We start from the raw sequence: 18,859 nt of genomic DNA, 5'->3' as shown, positions 1-18,859 counted from the left end.
TATTCTTCTTTAATCCCCAGATATAGCCTCATAAACTTTTCTTATTTAGTATAAATTTCCCTTGATAGAGTTTGACAGTGCTAAATTTAAAAAAAAACAAACTTTATTTTTGCATATCGGATTTTGAAGATAAGAAATAATGCTCAACAAAGGATTTACTCGTAATACACTTGGTTAGTCTGCTAGAGCCCACCATACTACCAACTATCAATTTTCAAATAAAGCTAACAAAATCGGTGGCTGATAAAAATGGGGGCTGATAAAATCGGGTCTTCACTGCACTAGGATCACAAATACATGAATATTTTACAATTTTGTGATTTATTACACGGGTACGCATGATCAATCGTGACTACTATACTATGAATCATGAATTACCTCACGAATACATGAATAATATTTGATGATTTTGTGACTATTTGACGAGCACGGGTATTGGAACGTGACTAATATATTATATATTAGTTCACGAGGATTGAATGGACCCATGAATAAAATTTCCAATTTCGTGAAATATTTCACAAGAAAATAACGAGAATGTTTTTGTGAACTAATGAATAATATCATAAGTGAAATGATGTTCATAAGGCTGTGAACTGGTTCAAGTACAGAAAATCGATGGAGTAAAGACATGGCGGAAACCGTGACTGAAGTTCACAAAATAAAAACAAACATTTTCACTGATAACAGTGTTATGCGGCCGTTACTGAAGGGAAATTGAACATAATTAGAAAACACACGATTTTTGTTCATCGTTCTGGTTTCGTAACGTAAAAACGTGATTGTTCCAGAATTCATGACACTTTATTCACGATTTTGGGGACATTTTGTTTCCGTGTAATTAGCCAATTTTTGCACAATCTGAGCAGAAGAATATTTTCCAATTTTGTATTAAAATCCGAAGTAAGGGTGATAATGACAAATCTGATTTTCATAAAATCATTCGGAAAGGGAACAACAGCAAATTTGGAGCCCACAATTTGTAGTTTTGTAATGAAGGTCGTATTACATTGGATTGGTGCAGCAATCATTGACACAATAAAATACTCATGTATCCATTACGGTACGCGTGCTAAAAACGGTTCGATATTTTCACTTCTGTCAGCAAATTTTTGTACATATTTCTAAGCAATTCCGACGGTTCAGAACAGTTTACTTATAGTCGATAAAATTATTTTTTTGTGTAAGCCACACCCATATTTAATTCGTTGCTGATCAGGCGTCTGCAAATTTGGTATACTCAAGTTTCGATCCTACCAGAGGCACTAAAAATTTTAGAACATCTTATTAGCATCGAACCAAATATGGATGTAGCTTACGGGACACTCAATTTAATCACCATGTAAGGTTCTCTAAACCATCGGTCTCGTTGTAGACCAAGTGATTATTTATCTGTTTCACCACAGTTGTTTGAATTCAACGGAGCTTCTGCTACACAACCAGGCCATGAATAATTGCTGCTAGTGTAATGTAATTGGTGAGGGCATTTTCGACTGTCCAAACAAACAATATGAGGTTCGGAAAACTGCACATTATAGGTTAGGGTAACAGAAAACTGAACTCTTAAAACAAAAAATACACCGAAAAAAAAAACAATAAGCGAGATGCTTGTCAAGTTGCAGTAGTACCTTGTTTTTATAAGAGGTGCTAGTGGTAGCAGAGTTGATAGTAGTGGTAGTGGTAGTAGTGGTGGTGGTGATGGTGGTAGTAAAAGAAGTAGCAGTAGTAGGAGAAGTGGTAGCATAAGCGTAGGGAGTTTGAATGATGCTAGGGTTACAACTGCTGCCACCGTTGTTCGCCGCGGTGGCTACGAAGTGACGACTGCTTCCGTTGGTTTGCGTCTTGCCAGAGGATGAGGAGGAGGAGTTCGGTGAGTTCGACGAGGTCGACGAGATCGTGCTGTCACCGGTGGCGTACAGTTGAACCATCGCCTGATGTGAACTGGAGCTGATCAGGGCGTCCTGTAGATGCTGATGGTAGTAACCGTACGACGGATGATAGCTAGCGTAGTTTGCCTGAAGTGGTAGCGGTGGAGGTGGCGTTGAATAGAGTGGCGTTTGCGAGGGAACTCCGTACGGAATCGTCGTAGCAGCGGTCGCCGCCAACAGCGGCGTTGATGGCACCGGTGGCGGCAGGAACGAAGAGTGTTGGTGGTGGTGGTGGTGATGGTGTAACGTGGACGGTAGAATGTCGCTTGTGAATCTTACCATTATCTCTTTGCCGGTGGGAATACTGCTGGACGCTAGGCTGGGGTCGCTTCCGCTTAGCGAGTTGTTCCCGGTGCCGAGATTGATCTCGGTGAAGCGGCTAAGGATGAGGGTGGGCGGTATGATGGTAGCCGTGGTAGCCTGTTGGGGCTGCTGGAGAAGCAGCTGCTGTTGGTGATGATGGGGGTGGTGGTGGTGGTGGTGATGGGTGTGTTGTTGCTGCTGTTGTTGTTGTTGGTGGTAGGTACAGTGACCGCAGTAGCACAACTGTTGAGCCGCGTTACAGCCGAAACCGTTACCGTAGACTGCGGAGGAGGAGCTGGTTGCGGCCGACGATGACGAACAGGTGGATGAGGACGATGGTTGTGGTGGTGGAGGAGTTGAATGGGAATTGGGAAACAGTGGGAACTGCGCCGGATAGGCAGACGGTGGACTCGAACCGATCGGTTGGCCGACTACGGTAGACGGCGAATGCTGCTGCAGCAGTGACGGCAGCGGCGGCGGTACAAAGGGGGGACAAAAGATCGGACCCGGTCGGAAATACGTGGTGACGTGAATTTTTTTTTTTGGTTGTTGGTCGAAGGTTGGGGTTTTGTTTTTTCTTTTGTTTTTGTTTTAATCTGTCTTACTGTAGTCTTCGGTTAACACCTAACAGGAGCAATTGCATCAATACGGTTGTTGGATCTGATAGAGCTAAGTAACGATTGCCTGTAATCTTCTTATCTTCAGCTAGTGATTTGTCTTGATAATTGAACTGGTTTTAATGTCTTAACGTCTAAGAACGGTCTTACACTCTAGGGTGCCTTAACGCGGCGGAAATGTGTAGAATAGATTGTCACAGATTCAGAATGATTGTCGGGGGAGCGGTTCCTACTACGAATCGCTTGCTACGCGTAGACAGCTAGCTTTCTAAGGATATGTGCAAGTTTGTAAATTTTTTATCTTCAGAAATTGATAGATTGTCAGAGTTGGGAAACACGGACACGATTTGGGGCACGTTCACACGTGCTCCTGATTGGTCAGTACAGCGATTGAATTGATTGTCAAAACGCTTTCTCCTAATCGGTAGTCTTACCAGCTAGTTGTATTTGTATTCGATCAAATTCGATTGAGTTTTCGACCGACAAATACAGGGGTTATTTTTTAGCGCAAAAAGTTCTAGTAAATTTTCTAACCCTAGCGCAAAAAACAACACTTAACTTTAATTATTTCCTCTTTCGCACTGTCTCTATATCTCTCTTTCGTTCTATCGCTAACCGCTCATTCACAAATCACCTCTGCGCTCTGGATTGTTTGGAAATCTAGCTTCTAAAAATACACCTTTTCTCAGCGTTTTAATTTTCTGCGATTGTATATGTTATATTGACTGGGTTGGTTTTCTTTTTTTTCTTCTTCTTTCTGTCCCTACACTATACGAATGCCTGTCGAAGCATCAACTGCCTGAACGGAACCCTCTTTCTTTCTCCTGCCCGGCTCGGATCCACGATTGGTCTATAATAAGTACGTGCGCGAGTTCTTCCTCCAGTGGTTCTACTACGATGGATCGCCGAAGTTTGTTTCAAGAGTTCAACCACGAACACGGCCGCCACCGAAGAGGTGAAACAGAGACGAGAAATGTATTTATTGTAATTATTTCTGATTATATATAACCGGTTTTCCGTACCCGCTCTACGTCGTGTGCCTTTTCCGCGTCTTTCTCCCGCTGGAACGATGATGATCGAGCAAAAGGTACGGGCCCGCAATAACAAGAACAAGAATAACAACAACAATGACAGAAAAACCTGAAAATCTCGCGTGAACTCTTCAGGAGAGGCCTTCGCTTCTTGGCTTCACCGCCGCGCGTTGTGGTGTAAACAATCGCTTCTGCTTCTTCTTCTTCTTGCTATTATACCTTTGTCCTCTGGGGCCTATTCTTTGCGGTTCGTTTTGATTCCCGATCTTACTCAATTCTTGTCATTTTTTTTGCGTCTATGTGTGTGAGTGCTTTTTTTTCGTTCTCTAGATTCTCACTTTTGGTTGGCTGGGTAATACTGAAGTTGCTTCACTGCGGTGTGGAGAGATTCTTTCTGGGACGGGAGGGACAACGTTGGCTCCCGGTGAAGATCGAGGAACGGTAGAGAAAAAAAAACTTGTTTTATTTAGCTTCTTCTGGTGACTCGTAGCTCGGCGGACGAGGGCAGCGGGGACTTATCAAAGTCAGAACTCGGACCAGTTCGCCCGTACAAAACTTGATGACAGAGCCCCACAAACCCCTTCTCTCTTGTTCACGTTTTCTGATATGTTGATTGTCTCTCGCTTAAGCACTACTTAAGTGTATAGTTAGGTATTGATTTAAGTCTAGATTTTAGATGTTCAAAGTTCTGTTGCTATTGCACGCAAAAAAAAAAACACCGACAAAAATCTCACAACACCAACTTGCGCCTATTTGTTTGTTTTTTTTTTCGAGTGTGTTCAAAGATCTAGCGAACGTTTCGAGAAAGGGAGAAAAAATCTTTGGTTAAAATGTTCAGAAAATATTTTTGCTTCTTCCTTTGCCTCTTACTATATTATAACTACGAACCGTAACTATTGAGCAATGTCTACGTAATTCCTAACTTTCTCGATTAAAAAGCTCAAACACCCCTTTTTTCACTCCTGATTTTCAATTATTTAACTCGTTTCGCCTTACAACTTAAAACAAAAACAAATCTCAACAAAATTTCCTCTCAGGTATACTTCTTTTCAAGCCCCTCTGTTACCGAACTTACTGTTTACAAAATTGCACAATTGCCTCCAGGTCTGTCTGTAACTGTCACAACAAATTTCCGCGAGTTTCAACCTATCAATCAAAACAGCCTCTCTAATATGTCAGTGCGGTCGTGTGGTGGTCAACCAACGTTTCGATCCGTTTCAAACCGATCGCCGGTCTTCAGCAGGAGTTCGGGATCGGGAGATTTTTGGAATTTCGCAGATGGGGGGAGGTTAAAAATTAGGAAGGGACACTGGCTGGAGCACTTCTCGCTTCTACTACTTCTTTTCGCGCTGTGTGTCTAACTGTGTGCGGAACAACCGATAGCGATGATCTGCGATGATGTGTTTCCGGCCACCGGGTACCACTCTAGAACACTATTTTTTCTTCCTGTTGCTCGATTAGCTTTTTTCTTCTGGCGGAAGGGGCTGTTGATCTCGGGCTTGGATTTTTTTTCTCTTCGCTTTCCCGCACTCACTCTTCTTATTTCTCAGGGATAGGTGAACTGGCCAAGGCCAGAACAGCGCACAGGTCGCGTGGGGTTGAATTCCCGCGGAAGCCTTACTTGTTTTTTTTTAATTTTTTTTTCTGTGTTTTCGTGAAGTGGTAGAAGGGTCGTCGCGCAGAAATTACGGATCGGAAAAAAAACTAGCTCGGCGCGCGAAGACTGTCAACGGACAATTAGCTGATTAATGATTGACAAAGATGTTGGAAATGGTTTGCACACTTTTAATTTGCTCTGAACAAATCGGCGTGATTCGCGGCGCGATTTTGGAAAAAACGATGGATGATGAATATTGAATTGATTGGATACAATCGGCAGCGCAGACGGCACAGAGAGAACGTTTTGTGGGAAAATCGCGTTATCGACTGAACCGGATGAATCGACGGCGGCGATGACGAGGTCCTCAAGATTCTGACTCTACGGCTATGGAACCAGCCGCCACCGTCCTCGTCGTCGTCGTCGTCATCATCGTCGACATCATCATCGTGGCTGTAATCGTCGTCGGGTGGCGTAACTTCGGCCGATATCGTACTCTTTCTCCCTCTCTTTCGCTCGCTCACCCACTCGAACATGGTCGCGTGCGTTCGGATTTTCATCCAGGTACGTTCGCGCCTGTCTGTGTGTGTAGATGCGTGCGAGTACCGCTGCCCTCCGTTTTCACCAGACAATTAGCAATATTCTAAATGCACTCGTCGTTTTTTTTCTTTCCAATTTTTGATCGAATACCTTACGTCGAAAGGTAAGCAGGATCACACGCACATGCTATTTTTACCAGTGAGTTACAGGTGAATTTTTTTATGATACTGAAACACTGCGAGAGAACGCGGCGGATAGATCGGAACGGGCTAAAGCGAAGACTGCAAGAAGACTGAACCGAAAGCTACTGAAGGTTCTTCGACGGTAACAACAGAACTGTCTCACACTCTCTCAGAATCGCGGGCAGCCCAACCAACGAACCGACCGCGGAGGCACACGAACAGAATACATAATCGAAGACGAAGCATGTACAAAAACCCTCCAGAAGAATCATTCGTTCTCTCTCCAACCACCGGACCAGGGAGCACTTTCGCCAGCAGGCAGGAAAGAGAAAGCCTCCACCGCGGCAGCGGCGAACAAGTGTAGCGGAGAAGCACCAAAGATAAACTCGATCTCTCGAATGTAACAGGAACAAAAAATGGAAAAAAAACCTTCCAAAGAACTTCACGGGCAACAGTGCGCCGAAGCGTAAGCTCTCGCTCCTGCTCATTCTCCCGCTCTGTTCTGCCCACCCATTCAGCTTCCACCGGGAAAATTTCGCCACACTCACCCCTGAATACGTTTTCTTACTACCGGGTAACTCACACACGATCGTCCGCGGGAGAGAATGAGTTACCTACACACTACGCACGATATCTCTCTCTCGCCTTTACACAGGTGTAATCGTGCCTGGCTACGCCACTTCTTGCAAATGAGAGTGTGGAACGGAAATGAAAGTTAATTATGGTAAACACAGGTACAGCAGAGAAAGATTTTTTTCTTCTTCATAGCCGCACAAGGCTGGGCTGTTGCTTGCTAATGCTACTGCCGCTTGTTGCTTTTGTTATGATGTAAAAGGGAGGGAAGAGAGAGAGGGCGAACGCAAAAAAAGTTCGTTCTCTCGCATGCTTTGCTTGCTGCGTGTTTTTCTGCACTGTTTCGCGATCGGTTCTCATTCTTCGTGGTTGTGATAAAGGGGGGTTTTATTGGAGTTTTTTTTGCTATTTTAATGGGGTAAACTAATTGTTGCGTTATTTTATCAAGTTCAAGTTGATTGTCCGTGGAAGGAATGCATTGGAAATGAAAAATAATTTGAAATTGGACAGAGATTATCGAAAGATTTTTTTTATCGAAGAGTTCCTGGATTTAAGCAAATTAAACTAATATTTATTGTGCAGGAAACTATGCCACTGCGACCACTATTTAGGTTATCTCCATTCGATAGCAATATTGCAAATTGCCCAAATTTATTGTAGTTTCAGATGAGTTATTTGATTGTCTGAATTTGTAGGCTCAACCGGCTGTTACTTTGCTGTAGCTTGATGATTTATTTGAAAAGTTACTTCGAAATGGTAAACTCCAAAATAAACCACAAATGATGACCAATTTCGTGCCTATGGGATTTGCAACACCCTTTCAGATTCTAATAAAACATTCAGGATAAAAAGATTTCATCTAATTAAGCAACTTTACAGGCTGCAATGTAATGATTATCGGAAGGCTAAGTCGGTCTGCCAGATACTGATGAGACGAAGCCGAGACGCAGGAATCAGAATATATTGGCTCAAATGGCAAGTATGGGTATTGTGCTTTTCATACAGAAAATGTTTGTAGTCCCAGAGGCAGGATTCCAGCCTGCAACCCTAGGGACTCCCGGCCCAATGCATGCCAACGCCTTGTGCTATCCCCCATGGAAGAAAACGTAATTATCCACAGTGATCGTACCCTGCCTCTAAAGCGAGATCACACACAATCGCAGCTGTCATCCAACACATTTTATCCATGGAATTTCCCCGGTAGATTCCAAAGCCTGAGTTTCTGTTATCATCTAGTATCTAATTTCAGCTCATTATCCATCGAACTTCGGCGGGTGATATAGAAAAGACCCAATTTTATCAGCCTCCGATTTTATCTACCCCCGATTTAATCAGTTTTTTGACCCGATTTTATCAACATCGTATGAAAATTAATAGTTAGTAGTTTGATGGGCTCTAGCAGATGAACCAAGTTGAATTCAAGTAAATCTTTCCGTGTGCATATTTTTCTTATCTTAGAGATCCGCAACACGCAAAAAAAAAAATTTGTCAATGAATTTTGTACTGTTAGACCCCCTTAAGGAAAATTTAAACTAAATCAGTCTTCACTGTAGAGCTAATGGGGACTGTCGATTACTGAACCCTTACCCTATTAACAGAGGTATGACGGAGGCGAACCCGCATAATTGCGTTCGTTTAACTAACCACTGTGGGACGTCATCATAGCCCAAGGATAGCGTAAGGGTTTGTGCCGGAGTCCCAAGGGTTGTAGGTTCGAATTCTGCCTCTGGGCTGATTTATTCATATAATAGCTTCGTTTAACTCATCATTTCGATTTGTTTCCCGTTGGATACCACCAAAAGGTACTTACGTCAAAAACCCAAAAATTGAATTATTGGTTTTAATAAAATTTATTTATTAGAGCGGTAGGGTAATGAGCCAAAGTTTATTCTAACCTTGTCATCGCTCGACTCATTAGAAGCCGCTGGTAGCGCAAGCATTTCACCGTTTTCATCCCGTTTTCGTTAGTATACATGATAACAGGTACGAATCAAAGGCATTGATACTAATTTAAATGGCCGAATGGAGCACTTGTGGTCACCTAACTCTTAACTGACATGTCAAGCAACCGCTTATTTGGAAACACAATTTTATCAGCCTCACACGAAAAACCATTTGATGTGCTCTAGCAGACGAACCAACCCAAAGGGACCATTCTTAAATTACGTAACGCAAAAATTGCCCAAAATTGACTCCCCCCTTCCCCCTATGTAACAAATTGTCACAAATTTCTCTACCCCCCCCCTCCACTATTACGTAACAAATTCCTGGAAAAATTTTTTTTGTTCAGTAAAAACATGTTACGTAACGGTCTAACTTACTTCCCCTCCCCCATATGTCACAACATGTCACAACTTCTCGGACCCCCTCCCCCCTTAACGCGTTACGTAATTTATGAATGGCTCCAAATTCGAGTAAACCCTTTCTAGAGCTTAGTTTTTTTCTCCTTAAAGATGCTAAATATCCAAAAATAAATATATCAAGGTTTTGAGGACCTCTTAAAGAAAATTTTTACTAAATAATCAGAAAGAGTTTTGAGGCTATGTCTAGGTACTAGAGATGAATATTTTATCAACAACGATTTTTTTTAAGTTAAATTGTCCTTATTTTGTCGATGTTCTCATTTGTTAAACTAAAATGCGCCAATGGGCTGATAGAACGGGTTGTCAGTGTATTTTCAAAAGTAACCACGCGTCGTCAAAATTCAACTAAATGAAGTACTACGGACAACAATTCTAAGCGCATCTCTCGTGCTTCGATACTATAGACAATTCTAAATAGCGCACAATTTAAAAATATATGTTATGTCAAAGATTATCTTCAATAAAAAAAATCCAAAATATAAAAAATAGACAGAACTAAGAAACAGCAAAAATAGAGAAAAACTAGTAAAATTAAAATAATAGAAAATTTGAAGATTAAAAAAATTGAAAAATGAAACAAATGTAATATAGCCAAATTATTGAAAACAGATAAGATGAATAAAATAAAAACTGCAACGAACACACATTGTAGGAATAGAGAAAAGTTGCATTATGGTAAAACTAATAAATCAACGGCAAAAGCCAAAAAGAATATACAAAAAATCCAAACTAGAGAAAAGGAACTATTGAAAAATTGAAAGAAATTAAAAAAGTATTGAAGTAAAAACATTAAAAAAACGAAAAAATTAAAAAAAAACTGATGCGGGTAAAATATGAAGTACTTAATAAGAATGACAAGAAAAACAGGTAATACATGTCAAAAATTTAAAAATATAACTTGATAAAATGGTAAAAGTAAATGTTTTATTGTTTTTATTTTTTTATTTTCGATATAAAAAATTAAGAAATGCAAAAAGGTCCAAATGGAACAGAAAATAAAGGGAAAACATTAAAAAGTAAAGATGCGCAAAAATAACAAAATTTAAAAAATCGGAAAATTTTGAAACGGAATGAAATGCGCATAAATGAATCAAATTAGTAATTCAAATCGATAGAATAATAAGCGATTCGGATTCAAGAAATATAAAAGAAAAAAATATTGAAAAAATCAAATCAAGAAAAAAGAAATGAGACTGAGAAAACTGCAAGAAAAAAACAAATCGATGGAAAATATGAAAACAAGTATAGAAAAAAGCGTTAAGCTTAGAAAAATGAAATAAATGGAAAAGGGTAAAAATGCAAAAATAGAAAATGGAAAAAAAATCGAAAAAAATGGCGAAAATGGAGCCGGTAGATAAACAAAAGTTTGAACAGTTTAAAATGGACAAAACATACAATTTTAAAAAGAAATGGACTGGAAATAAGATTTCAAAAAAGAAAATGAAAAAAAAGAGAAACGTTAATCCATGTAGCAGTGAGTTGAGATATTTATTATATATTCTATTCGCTCATTTATAATTTGGCAAATTATGTTATGTTATGTTAGTTGACGAATTGTAATTTATTTATTTATTTTGTCAAACAGATGTGGACTACAAAAAATGATTTTACAATGATTGTTTACAGGCAATTCATTATTTCTACGTCTTAAAGATAATTTTAATTTATTTCCGGATAAAGTAAGGTTATTTTTCAATAATTATAGTTGTTTTTCATAACTATTGTTATTTTTTATTCTCGCTTATTTGCCATCGGCCTCTATCCACACTGAGTGCCAATCACCGAAGCCAAACAGGTAAGTAACTCCACCATCTGGATCATAGATCAGCCCATCAACACATGGACCAGGATCAACATCTTCACTTCACTTCCGAAGGAAGCCGCGACCACAAATGTTTCACCTCAGAAAATCTCAACAACCTCGGGTGGGATTCCACCCAACCCAAGCCCACTGATTTACGAGATCTTAAATGACGACTCGGCACATTAAATTTATTTGCGCATGTACGCGCTGCGAAATAATGTCGTTAAAAAGACAAATCATTGCAATTTCGCGGCGTTCTTGAAGTGTTCGAATCGCTAATTATCATGCAGCGTGCCTCATATGATGGAAGAGGGAATGCGGTCCAACTGAGTTTACGAAGTTCATATAAGAGCAATTGTTTTTGGGCTGATTCAATGCGTTCCTTTATGCAGGATGGTATATGGCCTCCCTACTACGCCGCAATATTCCAGAATCGGTCTGACGTATGTATTGTTTAGTAATTTAATTGTGTGCGGTCTTCAAAATTATGGGTGAAGCACCTAATAAAGCCAACCATACTATTAGCTTTATTTATTTTAATTGGATTGTAATATTCAACAAATGTGAGTTTGGAGTATAAGATTATATCTAAATCTCGCATAATTTCATGTCTTTTCCTAAATATGTCAGATTTTTTGGCTGACGCTATTGAATTATATTTTTTAATGTTGAGTTGTAGTAAACTTTTTATACACCATATGTGAAATAGATTGTTTCCTTCCTGAAATACTTCAACGTCGTGTGCGTTACTTATTTTCATAAAGAGTTTCATGTCGTCTGCATACACAAGCACTTTCAAACGTTTAAGTATATCAGAAATGTCGTTGATGTACAAAATAAAAATAAGTGGACCCAAGTGAGAACCCTGGGGAATGCCAGAGGTGACCCGAATTGACCCATTTTCGAAACGGACAATTTGTTCGTCGAATATGATTTCAACCATTCCAGAAGTCTTTGTCTCATACCAGAAAATCAGTGAATCTGTAGTTTGAATAAAAATAGTTCTATGTTAATACGGTCAAACACTTTGATGAAGTCGGTGTATAGTGTTTCCACGGGGTTGCCATTGTCCATTGCATTCAGAGTAAATGTTATTAATTCTAGTATATTAAATGAAGTTGAGCGACGGTAAAAAGTCATACTGCTTGATATTAGTTGGTGGTTAACTTTTTGGAAATCTTTTTCATTCACTATTTATGAAGGCTACAAAAAGCGATTTTACAATGCAAGAGATGATGGCAATTTCACGGTAATTCCGTATGTCCGATTTAAAACCAGTTATGAAAATTGACACCAAATAGGAGGGAACCCTCAGCGGCCGAGTGACACAGTCCAGCTGATTGAAAAACATTTGATTCGTTCAAGTGTTGTAGCGCATGGACACGGAATTTTCCACAGATATTTACGGCTTTCTCAGTCAGCATCTTTATGCAAACGATTTGCCTGCTATGGTAGTTTTAACAACGAAATGTTTGCCGAAGGCAATGACTGAGGCAACTGTTCATATATTTGTTCAGATTGACCAAATGAGAACAGTTGTAAAGTGCTCCGGTGGGTGGGTCAATTTAATTTTTAATTTATTTCACACTCAAACAGCACAATAACAATACCATAGCTACCTAACACATTAAAACGCCTAATAGTCTTCAACCAAAGGACTCAGCTTTAGCGCTATCCTATATAAATAGAATGCCAAGTCTCAATATAGTTTTGCCCAGCTGCTAGCGGCCAGTCGTTGGTTCGAGCAGCAGTTATAAGAAAACTATTAGGACGTCGAGCAGCGGTATTCATTTGATATAGTTCAGCTTGATGTCCCGGAGGAAAATAAAAATTGCTCTCAGCCTCATAAATACATTACACAGTGCCATTGAACATGAAGGAGAAATACGCATTGTTTTGTCTGAGTAGAATAATACTTGCTTCATATTTGAACGTGTGTTGTTGACGTAACCTTTATCTTACACTTGAGCTCAAAAATTATTATATTCATCAATTAATCTTTTTTGTACATTGCTTTTACCATTTTGAATAGTATGTCCACGACATTAAATATTTCCAAGCTTATCATCATAAGACAGGGTCGAAGTTAGGAAAACCGAACCCAACTTAAACCGTAACCGAACTCGCAAGTTTATAAACTGAAAACTTAGACCCCGAGAAATGGTAAATTGAAAAATCGTATCATGAAAATCCAAACATAAAAATCTCGGGCCTAGGAATTTTAAATATGAAGGATTCCAATCCGAGAAATTCAAAATTGGATAAATCCGAGCAAATTGTGCAATTTCTTCCTGCGTTTGTAAAGAAGGACAATAATACACAAAGTTGTCGTTTCATTGTTTAAACTATAACGATTTAAACAGAATGACAATTTTTCACACTAAAGTACATTAAGCTAGATATTAGTTAATTTGCTCGAGACAGAAAATATAATCACGTTCTATTCTAATATACTGTCTTAAAATTGTTGCCTTTCGATAGATTATTAGAAACACACCCGATAGTCCGGATTTTGAGTTACATATTTGAAAAACCGATAGTTTTCGATTTAATACAACCAATCAAATAATTTCGGCAGCCGGCTGCCCAGACCAATTGACACACGATAACACTCCTAGAAGCTACTGTTGAGATCATTTTGGAACACAGTCCGAATTACTATTTTATCGCCGCATGAGTGAAAGTTTTGAAAATCAACGTAAACTCAACATCAAATGGGAGGCACTTACAGTCAAAAAAGGGAAACATTCAAGTAGTACTTGTCCAACGAAAGGCCTCTGGCTCAGCAAAGGTTTTTTAAGTACCACGGAGTTTGTTCAAATAATAAATTTTGACATGTGATTCGCTACAACCAGGCAATACGATCAGAACAATTTATTCTAGTGTATTAGTTCAGTTGAGCATACGATTACTCCAAGAATTCAATTTGACCACCTGAACTTGGATAGTAATTACAAGAATTGGTCGAAAAAACACTATCTGATGAAACTCCCGAGTGTCACAAAATTTGAAACTGGCTTAGCAATCAATCGATCGCTGAGTAAAATTCCAGCGTCGAGCAAATCCGAATCTAACCATTTGGTGGCGATAAATCAAATCCAGCCCCCACTGCCTTCCCAAAGAATTCCCATTCAATCAACACCAGGAGCGAACGAGAGAGACAGTGGAGAACGGTCGCACGATCCAATCTCGCCGAAGTTGGGTGTAGTGCTAGCATTTAGCGCGACATGTTAATCAAGATTGCTCCACACGCACAACAAGCCACTACAAACTACCAAACCGAATTGACGATGCGCGTGACGATGGTGACAATTTGTTACTCTGGCCGCGTGCGCTGTGTGGAGGGCCAAGTGTTGTGTGGTGTGTGGTCAACAACCTATTGATAGAGCGTTACAGTACCTATTCCAGTTGGCTGGCACCTTCGCCGTGTTTCGACTAGTTGGTCAGCCTGTTCAGCCCAAACGCGGGGTTCCCGAAAACTACTGACGAGCGGGGCAAAAAAATTCAAACAAGTCGACTCCGAAACAGTTTTGCATAAATTTGTTCCAACTCGTGTGGTGTGGCTTCGGACGGGTTTAGCTAAATAGTAGTGAATTGCCGGAGGTGTTGGGATTGAGTCCCGTCGTATCCCCCCATATCAAAGTACACTTTGCCTACATTGTATGTGCCAAAAGTCAGGCTATGACAAATCTGGTTCATTATTAACCACTAGGACTTGGGAGGTGAAAGAAAACGTAAGAAAAAGGAAGACAGTCAATTTAATCCGAGAATGATGGCAATTACGAAGTAGCAGCTCGCTGAATTGCTGTCTCGTAAACGTCGCGGTCGGTGATGGTTGTGTACAGAAAGGAAGAGTCGGTCGGTTGAGCGACAATTTGTCTCAAGAAGCTCACGCATCATTAGGCCATCAAGTTGCTTGGTTGGTAGCAATAGTCCAAAATGACAGAGTGAGACACCTGCGCATACTACGTAATCGGTACTAGTTGGAAATATGCAGCTAATTCTCAAAATTGTTCTGCTTTGGCTCGACCGTGCATGCGTAATTTCTGCGTTTGCTTTACTGGAATAATTGTACAGTCGTTTTGTTAGTCACCGTCCGTAGAATAGATAAAATATCGGTATGTACTGGAAATTTTTTGTCCAAAATATCTAAAAATCGGAGTGATAATACAAGGAATTGCTCTGTTATAGCTACCAATAAAGCAAGAAATAATTTCCTACCGCGTTGTTGCTTATCCACTGCACAAACAGTATAGTATCATTTCTCCGCCTGCGCAGTGACATAAGAAAACTACAGAAGTGAAAATTGCCTGCATTACGCGAGTTATCATTGACTTTAAACAATGCGTCATTAGAGCAAACGTGTGCTCAGTGGAATAGTTACTAAAGGTTGAAACGAAGCTCTGCCTTATTTCCAACAGTTCGTGCTCCAGAGGACGCTGATCACAAACATAGGTCAGATTTCCATGTGTCCTAATCGGATCGAGGTTAGGTATTAAATCGGTGTTCGTTCTTTTAAAGAATATGGTTTAACATCAAAATCAGACGAGATTTAGGTCTAAAACTTATTATGTCGACATACAACAAATAATGCGAATCAAACCGGAATTCGATTTCGTGGCATTCCAACAAAAAACTAATTGTTATTTTATTCAATTTAGTCTAAATGCACAAATTCAAATGAAAGATCTTTGAAATTATCGATTTCGATGTTCGATCGGATTCAAAATCAACCATGAGGGTTTTAGTTCCAACACAGTTGTAAGCAGTGTTCCGAAAATCAATCCATTTCAAGACTACTATATAACAGAAATATGAACCTTTCATGTGCTTGCGGTTGCTTCATAGACTGTTCAAAACTATATTGAGAACATTAATACAGTGAAGACCCAATTTTATCAGACTCCGATTTTATCTACCCCCGATTTTATCAGCTTTTTGATCCGATTTTGTCAACTTCGTATGAAAATTGATAGTTGGTAGTTTGATGGGCTCTAGCAGACGAACCTAGTTGAATTCGAGTAAATCCTTTCTTGTGCATATTTTTCTTATTTCAGATTCGAAATATGCCAAAATAAATTTTTTATTTTTTTATGAATTTTGCACAGTTAGACCGCCTTAAGGGAAATTTAAACTAAATAATCAGAAAGCGTTATGAGGCTATATCTAGAGAATTAAGAAGAATATTTTAAGAGCTTCGGTTTCTTAAAAAGAAAGAAAAATATATGTCTCGATTTTGTCAAAACCCACCAAGGAGCTAATACAAACGAGTCTTCACTGTATTTGTGTTGCTTTAATTTAAAAATGGAAATTTCAACTCGCAATTATTTCCGCTAGGTGGTCCTGAAAAAAACCATTTGTTATACCGCTGATTGGTAAAATCATGCATGCAGAATTAGCGATACTCTTTGTTGTAAACTGATACTACTGTCCTCGAAAATAATTAAAAAATTTCAAATCGCTTTGAGATCAATTTTTGGGCTCTGTAGTATGTTGTTCAGAAGAACCAAGGAAACCACATTCTCTTCCTAGTAAAACCTTAAATACCCAGACCCAAGTGAGCTTGCTGAACCAATCATATTCGGTATATACTACGTTTATATCCTCCAAAAATAAGTTTAAACAATATTAGCAACGTATTGATAACGCCGATAATTGATGTCTCCCACCACCAAAATCTATCGTAAGCAATAAAAGGCTCCTCTCTTTCTATTCCTAAATGCAATAATTTCCCCCTAACTTTTCGCAAAAACACTGAGTGCATCCCCTCCAACCGACAAGAAGGAGAGAACTCCCCTACGAGAAACCTCCCCCAATTTAAAACGAGCTTTCGATTCCCCACTCTTTTCTCCCCCCCAAAAAAAAAAAACGAACGAACCAAAAAAGCTTCCCAATTACATCATTACATCACAGCTCAGCAAAAAGCTTCGCGCACATCACACGAAAGGATCCGAACCGGATCGCGAAACCTAAAACCCGACCCGGCACGAACCGAGCAAGAGCGGGACAACACACTTTCCGGTACCCAGTGAGAAAGGATAGCCATATATAGCTTTCCTCTTGTATCGTCACCTCTCCACTGTGTGCCAAGGATCCACACTGTTCGACCGTCGCTCGTCATCAGCCGCCGCAGGTAACCGCCGGGTAACAGGTTGAAGCGCGCGATGTAACGCACCACCGAAAAGGGAGCAACAAGCGCGCACTTGTTGAGGCTCCCCCCGACCGTTGAGATCACGCGGTGCGGTGGCGTCACAGCGCACAGTGAGAGCACCGCCGCTGCTGCCGTGCCGTGCCGTTTGAACCTGTTGAACCGCTGCGAACCAACCGACCGACCGACCGATGGCACGATTCGGGCTGATGGAACGGAAAGCGAGAGCGAAAGGAAAAACTGTTGCTTCCCGTCAACGGACCGAGTGTTGCTTGCTGATGGAGGCGTAGGATGGATGGATGAATGGTGGCGTGAGAAAGCTGATGGAAGCGCGTGGTGCTTTGTGAATCGTGGAGTTATCTAATTTATCGTTGGGGTGAATGATTAGTAGCTAATGATCGAAATTTTGTTTAAAAATGAAGCAACTTCGGGTCGAAATATTGAGTTATTTTCCCAAACAGCTTGAGAGTTGGTTATCGAATTAGTGGTTCAATTAGATTCCCTACAAATATAAATGCCGATACAGATTCAGCGAAAGAATAAAGAATTTTCTACAAGAATACGTCAATAAAGTTACAATACAAAAATTGACTCGATAGTGAATTGTTATTCTATTGTCATAGTTTATGGTTTGGGGTTTCATTTCGGATGCAGCAGTTCATGTCTTCATTCGCCCATAGTTTTCCGTAGTCAACAAATTGACCACAGAAAATCTGATCCTCGTAAGTATTCAATGTGATCTGAGCGTCAAAAGTTCCTCGACCAAGAATGACGAACGATGAGTTAGCACGAGATAGACGCATCAAACTATTGCCCAAAAATTCCCCCAGATGTCGATACCGATAGATAGGAATATGGATCAGTTTCCAGTAAATTTTAGGTAATTTTTAAAATAATTTTGGGCATTTCAATACATAATTCGCTATTATTTTTTTGGCAATTTTTTGACAACAATAACTAAAAGAAACGGAAGATATGAAATTTGAAAAAAAGATGGGTATTCTATAGCAAATCAGTTACGAACTAAGGAAAAATATCATGAGATGATCATATAAAGGGGTTAGAAAATAACCCTTTTGTAAAAGAAATTTAGTCTTGAAAATTTTGGTAGAAGTAATTTAGGGTGTATTGTTTACACTGTATATTTACCAGTGTCAGTTTTCCGCAAATTAAAAAATGGCGTTGCTCGAAAGGGAACGTCGCAAATTGATATTGTTGCTCCTAGAAAATCCTAAACTCGCTCATCGGGACATCGGCAAACAACTCGGAATCGTGCAGTCAACGGAGTCATGTAATCGAACGTTACTACCAAACTCTGAGCATCGAACGGAAGGACAATGGATGGTCTATTAGTGATCAAAATTACAAGCGTGTAGTGAATTTTCATTTAAGCCGAATCCCAATGCTTCGATCAGGGATGCAGCCAAAAAAAATTAATCTTTCGAAGTTTTTCGTTCAGAGAGGACCGGGAGGGACTGCGTACGTTCAAAGTGCTGAAGGCTCCAAATTGTGACGAACGGCAAGATACGGTGGCAAAGTCACGGACCCGGAAACTTCACCCAGATGCTGACGAAACCTTATGGCCTGGACATGTATAATGAGACTTGTGTCAAAACACACTTCCGGAAGCTTCCAAGGCTACTACTCTTCACCGCCCAGCAAAAGTTTGATGTTCCGGAGGAAGCATAAACTTTCAGTTTGCCAATAAATACATGATTTGGCAAGCGATCTGCTCATATGGCAAACGCAGTATGCTGTTCGTGACTTCTGGGA

General features: G+C 40.0%; 1 protein-coding gene across 8 annotated transcripts; it reads right to left on the bottom strand.

Moving 5' to 3' along the window:
• Positions 1 to 422: 422 nt before the first annotated feature.
• On the bottom strand, positions 423 to 6,343 carry LOC131676808 (uncharacterized). 8 transcript variants are annotated; one of them, XM_058956131.1, is made up of 2 exons: positions 6,213 to 6,343; positions 423 to 5,602 (listed from the first exon to the last, which is right to left on the bottom strand). In XM_058956131.1, the coding sequence occupies exon 2, from the start codon at positions 2,208 to 2,210 to the stop codon at positions 1,533 to 1,535; it is 678 nt and encodes a 225-aa protein (XP_058812114.1). In that variant the 5' UTR covers positions 2,211 to 5,602; positions 6,213 to 6,343; the 3' UTR covers positions 423 to 1,532. The 8 variants fall into 8 exon arrangements, with proteins under 8 accessions (XP_058812114.1, XP_058812115.1, XP_058812109.1 ...); XM_058956132.1 differs by having other exon boundaries at positions 423 to 5,620; positions 6,213 to 6,340; XM_058956126.1 differs by having other exon boundaries at positions 6,167 to 6,337.
• Positions 6,344 to 18,859: the final 12,516 nt, after the last annotated feature.

Source organism: Topomyia yanbarensis, chromosome 1 (genome assembly GCF_030247195.1).
Source record: "Topomyia yanbarensis strain Yona2022 chromosome 1, ASM3024719v1, whole genome shotgun sequence".
Lineage (NCBI taxonomy): Eukaryota > Metazoa > Arthropoda > Insecta > Diptera > Culicidae > Topomyia > Topomyia yanbarensis.
This window is presented reverse-complemented; position numbering and strand designations above follow the sequence as displayed.